Raw genomic sequence first — 10,863 nt, 5'->3', positions numbered from 1 at the left:
GCATCCTGGAATCCAAAGCCTCAAAGGCCTGACCAAGTCCTTCACAAAAACACACTTCTTTTCCTTTGACACATTGCTGCATTGTAATAACGCAGAAGGATTGTCAACATCTGACTGGGGGAGCTCAGCAAAAAAGCATGGAGGCCTTCAGGTCAGTTAAACTTCATGTTTGGTAACACTGGCCTTAAGATCAAAGAGTGATGAAGTCGTACTCATTTTGAATCCTGGGAATTGCCCTACAGAACCTCACATCTCAATACTAATCCACACATACACACTTTTTACTCCTTCTCCTCAACATCTTTAAGGGAAATATTCTTCCTTTTCCTCCAAATGTATCTGTAGTTAAGTTGCAGACAAGGGTTTAACATGCAAAACGTCATAATGGAAGCATATTTTTTTCTGTAATAATATGGCTATACAACACTTCAATACAACACTTCAACCAAGGCCATTCTGTGTGATAAGTAGTTTTATTTGTGTCACTACGTTGTGGTACAGTGACTTTTTCTTAAAATAAAAAAAAGAATCACAATCATAGCTGAAATTATGTTCTGATTAGTGGAATAGTCACATAGCCACAGATAATTTACCAGTCATATTAAGCACTGGTTTCTCAGGATATTTACAAGGATTTGACCAATGAGGAATCAGATGTTGAAAGCAATTAGTAGCAGACCTCATCTGATTACCCCTTCCACTGCTGGATGTATGCTACACTTAAACCTTTTGTTCACCAACTGGCTTATTATATTATCTTATATTATATTATATTATATTATATTATATTATATTACGTTATATTATATTATATTATAATAAGAGTGGTCCACTTTTTATGTGGTGAGCTTGAGGTGCTGCCACCTGCTGTACAATTGGTACACATGATTAAATGTGAGAGCACAGGTCAAAGCTTTTATCGTGGACGGTGTTTATCACGTATTTCACACGACTTTCTGCCAAATTAACAGACGAATATAAATAAACACTCGTTTGACGTCACCCCTCACACTTCCTCCGGAACTGATGTTACCGTGTTCCGTCGGTCGCTTTTCGCCGTTGCACAAAACAAAGTGCACGAACCAGCGCGACCCGCTGAGGAGTCAACATGAGCTCAGTCGGCCTGAGCTCGATCGACGTCGTGTGGTCCCTTCTGGCTGGCTGCTTCCTTGCAGCACTGTGTGTTCACCAAATCTCGAGAACATACGAAACGAGTCGTCTTCATATTTTATTTCAGGATCTTATTCGCTACGGGAAAACCAAGCAGAACCTGAAGCGAGACGACTGGCTGCGTGTGTTCGACGTCCCTAAACGGTAACTGTCGATGGAGAGACAAGTTCACGTGCAGCAGGAATGTCTTATTATAATATGTATACATGTCTGATAGATTAAGATGAAATGCTCATGATGTCATTTTGTTGTCTACATGCATATGCTAATCTAGACCGGGTCGAAGTCATTTTCATATTTGACATTCGTCAGTTTTCGCGGCTGTAATCATCATTAGCTCCACATCTAAACCTCGACCTGTCCCAGTTTGGGGATGTGTTGGAGAGCTCATCCAGGAAGATGTTTCACAGATTGGATCAAATCAAAATCACCAAAGATAACGATGCAGTGGAGAGAGCGCAAGGCATTGAATGTCTGCCCACTGCGCATGTGTCACTATAGGCGTTGTCAGGGACGACCCATTTCAATCTTTAATAACCTTTTTGTTTTTAGACATAGGAATGTCAAACCACTGCCATTATACAGAATTACAGCCATTTAGTATTTTACGCCTGAGAGTTATAAAAAAATTAAAAACAACAATAAATGAATAGCTCACTCTTTTATGAATTTGTTGACATCAAAGCACCTCTCGTGTGTCTGTGACATCCTCTCACATCTTTCACAGCTGTTAGTTTGTGAAAAAAGGCCTTAGCAAATCCCTTAGCATCCATATCGGTGAGCAATTTGCTTTAATATGCATATTTGCATATTAAGTTTTCTTTCTCAATAGCTCACTCATTTGTGAATTTTTTAACATCACCTCTCATGTGTCTTGGACATCCTCTCACAACTTTCCAAAGGCCTTATCCCTTTGCATCCATATCATTGAGCGTCAGTGAGTCAGAAAACTGACAAATGTCAAATATGAAAATGACTTCGCCCCAGTTAATTTAGTTGCATAAACACAGAGATCTTTGTTTAAGCTTGTTTTTTTCTATCCCTCCAGATGTTTCTGGCACTTTTATGCCGTCTCAGTTTGCTGGAACGGTTTCCTCCTGGCACTGAACCTGAACCTCACGTTTCAGCATCAGTCACCCCCATCGTGGCTCACTGGGATAGTAGACATCTTGACAGGTGTACCAAGCACCGACAGCCATGGTAGACTTCGATTCCTTCTGCTCTGTCAACGCTGTTCTATGTTCTTGGTTTTTTTTCATGTGGGTGTCTGATGTTGGTCCCACCCTTTAGCCCCGCAGCTATCTACCCTCCTGGTGCAGCTACTGCTCTGGGTCCACTCCCTCAGGAGGCTGCTGGAGTGCCTGTGTGTCAGTGTCTTCTCTGATGGAGCAATGCATTTGGTGCAGTATGTCTTCGGTCTGGGGTACTACATCATACTGGGCTTGACGGCGCTCTGCTCAGATCATGTGGCGAAAGGTTAGAATGAATCCCATCGACACCTGCTATTCACTGGTTCTGTTATGTGGTGTTGATGTTTGTGCTGTTCTGTTAGGCACCGGCTCCCTCCTCTCTCAGCTGGACTGCTTCCACGTGGCCGGAGTTGGACTCTTCATTGGAGCCTCACTCCTGCAGCATCAATCCCTGGTCCTGCTGGCCAGGCTCCGCACCGGGAAGTCAGGTGAGCTTGTGCAGTTGTCCTCTGTTGTTCCTGCATGTTTGGGGTCATTTAGTACATGTCATGTACACCCTCATTACTCCTGACCATTTCTCCAAGCATGTTAATTAGATAGCGTTTTTGCTACCTGACCTTTTCAGGACAGTATAGTGTACAGTGAGGTAATCAGCTTACAGTGAGCTTCTTTTGTTAATGCTGAAAACTGCTCCCTGCTGTGTCTTGAAACAAGAACAACAAGAGTAGAGTTGTGGGTCAGTTAACCAAAACAATAAGCTAAAAGATACAACAACAACAAAAAAAAGTATGTTTGCCACTATGAGTGACCCCTTTGACAGTACACAAAATCATTTTAGCCATTGGTCATTTGAAAATATTGATTAGTGCAATTTCAATCTAACATAAATGTGTGATGGCCATGTGCATTGGAATATAAATCACTAACAAACGTACTGATGTTTTTTTCTGACTCTTGTCCCACAGGAGCAGTGGAGACGCTGGCGCACAGAGAGCCAAAGGGAGGCTGGTTTGAGCTGGTTTCGTGCCCACATTACTTTTCTGAGCTGCTGATCTACGTCTCACTGACCTTGGTTTTCAGATGCCTGTCTCTAACCTGGTGGCTTGTCGTGCTCTATGTGCTCTTCAACCAGGCACTGGCAGCGCAGCTCTGTCACGAGCTTTACATCAGCAAATATGAGTCATACCCAAGGAATAGAAAAGCATTCATACCTTTTGTGTTTTGAATAGTCGCCATCGTGGTGGTCGTCCTGTTCTGTTTCGGGAACAGACAAATCTTCGACATAACAGAGGATCTGCACGTGCAGGAGTAAAATTCACCTCGACAAAGTGGAGCTGCTCAGTAGCCAACAGGACAACATGAGGTGTCGCAAGTGTGAACGTGAGTGTCTCCGGGTGAGGAGTGAGCTGCTTCTCAGAGACTGATGTGAAGAAATGAGGAAGCTCGCCACAAAACATTTCATACATTTGCTACAGCAAGGCCATATTTTTGTTACAACAGAATACTTTAATATAATGATAGCATATTTTTCCTATGGCAGCATGTCATGATATAACATATTTTGTTCAAATAAGCAACTCTTAAATGTTTGTTTTGTAAGAATCGTGACACAACAAGTTATTTTGTTTTGACAAGGAAATTCTGTTTTTTATTGTTGTTGGTTTTGGCAGAAAGACAAATAGTTCAGACTTTTATTTTAATTTTCTATACCTTTTCTTCTGAACTACAAAATAAAATCAAGTTTGTCGTAAATAAACACCACACAATGGGAAAAAACTATCGGGGTCAGAATGCCTCATGTTCAATTATTCTGTTTGTGTACTTATTTTTATTATGAGTACATTAGAAGTGTACACTAGCTAGCACTTTGAGAGCCAACTAGATGGCGATGTAATTTATTGTCAACCTTGGGCTGAAAGACGTATTCAAATTACTTCCATTGAAAAAAATCTACAGACAATTTTGCAATTTTGTATTTAAACTGGAACTAAATTGTTAAATGATCACGACTGAATATTTAGACTGTTGGAGAGGCCAGAGGTTTCTAGGAACCATTGAATAAACACGTAGCAAATAGTACATTACATCCCAGGTTCTTAACACCCTTCAGGTCTTTTTCAGTGTCTTCTAGGAAACTAATGTCTTGACAAACAACCTCTGATGATAACTTGATGTATATTTATATTTATTTTCCTTGTATGTTTTGAAGCATTTTACAGAAGTCTCCCTGCACCTGTTACTGACAGTGAGGCTGTCCAATCACTGAACTCGACCGTGCGTACGTCATCTCCTCTCGCGGTCCAATCATCTCTCTGATTTAGTCGTCGACGCGATAGCGAGATTTTTTAACTTCCTCTTTGAGACGGCCCGGGTCTGTCCGATCGTGACGTGTATCACGGAGGAGTCCCTCGCATTGTGCTGGTCGCTAATATGAAGTTCGCCAGTGCCGCTGCCGCATACATCAAGTGATTCGCGGGAGAGGAGAATTTGACGGACGGACTTCTTCTTCCTCTGTGCCTCCGAAAGTCACGATGGCCGTCGCGGTCGGCGGGGGACGCGGACGGGCGGAGCGGGACGTGCTGCGCGCCTCGGTGGCGCTCGCCGCCGCCGTGTTGTTGTTGTCGCTCGGAGTTGCCGCCGTTCCAGAGGAGCACAGGTCCGTCCAGGAGCAGCCCCAGCAAGAGGTGAGCGCGCCCGCGTCGCGATCGGCGGGTTGAACCACTTTATATCGTCGTCTTTGTTTCGGACGCCGGCTAGCACCTCCGAGCTAGCCTGCATGCTAACGGGGACAAGTCACATTGTGTTCCGGGGTGTTCGGCTCACCTGGGGGGGTTAGTCAATACCTCGCGTCGACATGTGACCAAGGAGGGCGCAGACGAGACGGGAGACGCTGCTGTGCCATCGTGTGAGGGCTCACGATGACACCGGCTGTGTTGACATTATTTCGGCGATGCTCGTGAGAGCACGCGGGCCTCGGGGGAGGGGGGGGAGCAGGGACCGACTCGCGAGTTCGACTCTCATCACAACCCGCGTGTGACGACCGCAGCTCACCCGTCTGTGTTGTGTCCCCGTGTCGGTCCTCTCTTTGCAGAAAGCGCCGAGTCCTCACCCGGTGGGCCCGGTGGTGTCTCAGGATGAGCCCTCCGGGGGGAACATGGGCTTCATTCACGCCTTCGCGGCCTCGATCTCCGTCATCATCGTCTCGGAGCTGGGGGACAAGACGTTTTTCATCGCAGCCATCATGGCCATGCGCTACAACCGCCTCACCGTGCTGGCCGGCGCCATGCTGGCCCTGGGACTCATGACGTGCCTCTCTGGTTGGTAGAAGTGCACACTTGGTCCTGTGCTTTACAATGAATGCTTCCTGTCCTATGTACTGATGAATACCCCTTGGCCCCCCAGTGCTGTTTGGTTACGCCACCACCATCATCCCCAGGATCTACACCTACTACGTGTCCACGGCTCTGTTTGCCATCTTCGGTGTGCGCATGCTGAGAGAGGGGCTGAGGATGAGTCCAGACGAAGGCCAGGAGGAGCTGGAGGAGGTGCAGGCGGAGATCAAGAAGAAGGACGAGGAGGTGAGTCCAGTGTTCTCCGAGTCACTCAACGCCTTTCCCAGTTCAACCACAAAACAAATGTATGTGAAAAGTGAATCCATGCACAGAGTACCCTGCCAAAAGCCCCACAACTCCGCTCCTAATACTTGCTCTCTGAGCTGAATGTCATCGTGTCTTGTGTTTTTGCATATTTTTCGCTGGAACGAGACGACATCATCGAGTATGCAACACCCGCCAGAGCCATGACATGCTTAAAACAGGCCAAATTTCCCAATAAAAAACGTCTCAGTAGGTTTCGCACAGAGACGGAGAACCGTGAAAACGGAGTACAAGTATCTTCAGCGGGATCCAACAGTCTGAGACCAGCCTCTGTACCCGTGAAATAAGATCGCTTGGTGTGATATGACAGCCAGTGAAAAGAATGGATCAAGTGCCATTTCAAAAAATATAAAATGATGGAATATAACATATTTCCATTTTCATATATTGGCAATGAATGTTAGCATGTTGCCAAAAAAAGTTTCAAGGATCATTCTTGGGGAATTATACATTGAAAATAACTTTTGAAAAATAGATTTTTCAGCTCTATTGCTGAAATAGCAGGAACAAATTACTTCTAGATGTGATAGAACGGTATTACAACTACTCTGTATCAAAATTTGGTTGCAAAACAGTGAAAATTTGTGGATATATACATATTTGAAAATGTAATTCTCTTCATTTTTTTTAAATGGTGACCTTCTTTTATTAATTTGATTTAACCTTCATCAACATGAATACACGTTGCACATAATCCTGGTTTGGATGCTCAGAGCAAATTTCCACCCAATCCAGTGAAAAGTGAGCAACGAGCGAGGCTTTGAATACACATGGAAATTTAGCTCATAGGGCCAAACTCCTAAAATGTACAACCATAAAGTTATGTGGAATACAGCAATAGGGATTTGCAATGTCTCTTATTTAATAGAAGTTTCCACGGTAATGTTTGCGTAGTTCGTGGGTGAGGTGGGATGGATTGACCCCACTAAAAAAGGCCATAACAGGGATGGAGAGACGCTTTCCATGCAAGGGTCATACCAATTTTGATAACATCCTCGAGAGCAATACTGAATTATTGAAAACACATGACTCTAATACGATGGGCAGAACTTTTTTGTCTTTGATATCAGCGACTCGCTTCTGCTTTTCGAAGTCTTTGTAAGAGTCCCTTTTTTAAGAGAACTGCTCACAGCAGTGGTTTGTCCCAAACAGGGATGCGGACGTCACTGCAAGTATCTTCTTCAGAATGGTAAAAAATCTGATACAGACTTTATAGAACCTAAGCAGAAGGGGCCGTTGTACCTCACTCTGAGCGCATCGTTGCTCTGCAACTCGATGATTTCATGTTGCAGGTCGTCAGACACGTCAGCTGGTTCCAAATTAAAACAGCTTAGCAAAAATATTCCGTTCCTTTTGTTTACTCTTCAGGTCCTGGAACCTCTTGCCAAATGCCTCAAGGAGTTTTGCAAACTCACCAGAGTAGGAGCATGCACAGTGTTGACACACAATGCACAATTTAACTTGTCCGGTTGTTGTAGATCAGCAGCGACGAGGCTCCTCCAGCAGTTCTCCTTCTGAACGAGGTTCCAGCTTCTCAGCTGTGAGCTTGCACGCTACAAAACTTTCCTGCATTACATTGTCTCTGTCAGAAGGTGGTCTTGTGTGTGAAAGCAGCTAGTCGGACACACAAACTCGGCCGCGGAGTGTTCAGTTAATCCATTTGTCCTTGTAACTCATCCACTTCAGCTGCACGTTTCCATGCTGTAAACTTGGCATGCTCCTAATCACAACCAAAAATCTGTTTCTCTTGGAAAACATTTCACCTCTGTTTTCCACTTCTACAGTCGCTATGAGGCTTTTTGGCGATTCATTGACCCTGATGTGACCTGACAGGCAGTAGAGACCACGCTGAAGGACACGTTGGCCTACGAGTTTCTGTTATTGTCTTTTATTGCTACGAAAAAACATACGTTGTCATGGTCTTGTGGGACGTTTATGTCCTGGAGGTTGGAGGTTCTGCACCCCTGGGCTAGAAAAACACTCTTATCGCCTGAACATCAAGTTGTACAACTCCAGGGCGAATTAAAGTCAATACATGTGAGTTAACCTACGTAAGTTGTGTAAGTAGCCACAGTATATTCCCCAGGTAACTGTTGCTGACTGTATAATTACAATCCCTTATTCCAACAGGTCAATAGAGCTTTTTTCTATTGCGCGTTTCTGTAAAATCCCTTTCTGTGTCGTTGTCTGCTCAGCTGCAGCGGTCCAAGCTGGCCAACGGGACTCCAGATGTGGAGGCCGGATCAGGGACAACCCACCCTCAGGGAAAGTGGCACAGCATCATCTCACCCATCTTCATCCAAGCCCTCACCCTCACCTTCCTCGCAGAGTGGGGGGACCGCTCCCAGCTAACCACCATTATTCTCGCCGCACGGGAGGTCTGCTTTAAAATCCGTTTGCTTTAAAATGAAATATGTTGATACATTTCGAGTCCCTACATGTCCCACCTTGGGAAACAAACCCTTTGTTTGGTTGTTTTTATTTTGAGCCATACTGTGCTATGGTAATAACACTGATAATTAACTAGTTAGTAAAGGCAATGTATCGTTTTCCTTCACATCAACATGAAATGAAATGGGTTTGTTGTTGTTTGTTTTTTAATTCCCAGGATCCGTTTGGAGTTGCAGTGGGTGGTACACTGGGACACTGTTTGTGTACAGGACTGGCTGTGATAGGGGGAAGAATGATCGCCCAGAAAATCTCTGTCAGAACAGGTATGTCGCTGTGTTGTTGTTTTTAATACATATGTTTCATATCTTTTCATCATTACACCTTTAAATGTATAGTCCTCTGATTACGGTAAGCTGCTTTCACACACAGTGGGTCTCGCTCTTGAAATGGAAACAGATGTTATTTAATTAGTGTATGGGAGATTAAATATAAAAAGTGAGAAGGCAAGAACAGAATTGATGTGTAGTCAGACCTCAACAAACGGGTATAAAATACTTGCAGTGTAATAGAACATTTTTAACAAGCTCAAACAATTTACTTTAACTTCCTCCAGCTATGGGGTGTAATGTTGTTACAAGTTAGTTTAATTGCTTCATTAGGATTGCTGGCAATTTTACTTTTACAAATGATGGACTGTCTCAAACACGTTCAGAGTTCAGAGAAGCAAAGTTGTCGGAAGGTTTTTGAGAATGAGTGTCCGAAGATCCTCTAACTTGTTTTGCTTTTTTTCTTGTTTTGTTTCCACAGTAACAATCATTGGAGGGATTGTTTTTCTGGCGTTCGCCTTCTCTGCCCTGTTCATCAAGCCAGAGTCTGGATTTTAATTGGACGAAAGGCTTTTCCGGATCACTCTGTACATATGTGTAAAGTTTGGTTGAGTTGCTGGAGAGAGATTCTGTTGTTTTGACTGTGTGTGTCTCTCTGGCAGACTCCCGTCCACCTTCCTCAGAAAGCCTCTATTCCACTGCAGCCTGTAACTCCAGAGGGTTTTTCTGCACACGACAACCTTGTGGGAGATGTTGTAAGTTTCAAACAGAAAACCCTGGACACCTTTCATCAGGTCTGCAGAAGAAAACATTCAGCAACAGATGTCAGTGGAACAGAGGCTTGTCAGAAGGGAAGGCAGAACTGTGACTTTCTATATGAGCTGTGTTGTCATCACAAAGTGTGTGAGGAAGAACGGTCGCTGCCCTCCAACCAATCTGTGAGCGGTTCTGTAGCGAGAGAACCTGACAACACACAGTGCATCTCTAACGATCAACCGTCTCTGTTAGACACAAAGTCCCTTTCAAAATCATGGCCTTTTTTTATGATTAATGTTTATTTGTTCATTTAACATAATCCCAGATGTTGATCAGTTAATTCCACCTTCCTTCCTGGGTGACACTTTTTAGTACAATCCTCTAAAATCTCCTACAAAGTGTTAAAAGATTTAAGTGGAGACAGAAGTTATTGAAATGTTTCCTGCAGTTTTATTCCTTTTGGCTGCTGATGCAGACCTGAACCACTAGAATACCTCTGCGTCCAGGTGTCGCCATACCCGACATGGTACAGTATTCACAGAGCTACACATGCTGATCACGTGGTGGAGATGTCGATCAGGGCTCCGACCAGTTTTAGGGACAGAGGTTGAGGACAGGTCGCAGGTTAACTCTTCCTCTGCGATTGGAGCGATTCTCAGTGAGGAGCTCGGTGTCTCAGTTGTTACTGCCCCAAATCCCAATGTCACTGGCAGAATGTAGTGGCTCCAGTCAGTACAGAAGACGTGACCGAATCGCCACCATGTCATTAGTCGTACACACAGCTGAAAGAATAACTTGGCCCTATATGCAGCTGTGTTGTAGTTACAGCGACACCTCAACCAGCAATGTAATAACACCTTTGTTTTCCCTTTTATTTAAAAATGGTATGTATTTATTTAGCATTCATTTTCTTTTAGCATATGTACTGTAGACAAGGAACAGGGTGGGGGTGAGGGGGAAAAAAGACAAGGAATGGAAATATTTTTTAAATGAACAGGCTAAAGCTGCATTGTCAATATTTGACGATATGTACAGGCTGTGAAATACTTCAGTTTGTTGGTTGAAATGCTCAATAAAACAGTTTCATGTGTTGTCTTATTTCTAAACCATTCCGTTGCACTGTCTTGAAAAACAAATGAATGTGAATCATGATATTTCCAGATCGAAGGGGATCAAACGGTGATGTTTTTCATTTCTGAACAGTTTGGATCAAGAAATAAAGCAGCAAACATACATAAAGCTGTGTGATCTATTACAGGGACCTGCAGAACTGAGGGCTACAACTACACAAGTGGAATATGTCTGAAGGAGAAATGTTTGATATCTGTGAGAGCTTGAAACACCCTGAAGGCCAAATATGATATTGCAAACTGA

The 10,863-nt window shown here is 43.8% G+C and overlaps 2 protein-coding genes across 2 annotated transcripts; both read left to right on the top strand.

Moving 5' to 3' along the window:
* The first annotated feature begins 1,035 nt into the window (after positions 1-1,035).
* srd5a3 (steroid 5 alpha-reductase 3) lies at positions 1,036-4,137 on the top strand. The gene is made up of 5 exons (XM_035647776.2): positions 1,036-1,314; positions 2,219-2,370; positions 2,461-2,646; positions 2,723-2,848; positions 3,326-4,137. The coding sequence occupies exons 1-5, from the start codon at positions 1,109-1,111 to the stop codon at positions 3,583-3,585; spliced, it is 930 nt and encodes a 309-aa protein (XP_035503669.2). The 5' UTR covers positions 1,036-1,108; the 3' UTR covers positions 3,586-4,137.
* A 560-nt stretch (positions 4,138-4,697) lies between these two features.
* Positions 4,698-10,598, top strand: tmem165 (transmembrane protein 165). Its single transcript, XM_035647777.2, has 6 exons — positions 4,698-5,044; positions 5,452-5,677; positions 5,763-5,938; positions 8,212-8,394; positions 8,625-8,730; positions 9,215-10,598. The coding sequence occupies exons 1-6, from the start codon at positions 4,892-4,894 to the stop codon at positions 9,289-9,291; spliced, it is 921 nt and encodes a 306-aa protein (XP_035503670.1). The 5' UTR covers positions 4,698-4,891; the 3' UTR covers positions 9,292-10,598.
* The last annotated feature ends 265 nt before the right edge of the window (positions 10,599-10,863 follow it).

This window comes from Scophthalmus maximus, chromosome 13 (genome assembly GCF_022379125.1).
Source record: "Scophthalmus maximus strain ysfricsl-2021 chromosome 13, ASM2237912v1, whole genome shotgun sequence".
NCBI lineage: Eukaryota > Metazoa > Chordata > Actinopteri > Pleuronectiformes > Scophthalmidae > Scophthalmus > Scophthalmus maximus.
Note: the sequence above shows the minus strand (reverse complement) of the source record. Positions and strands in the feature narration are given on the sequence as shown.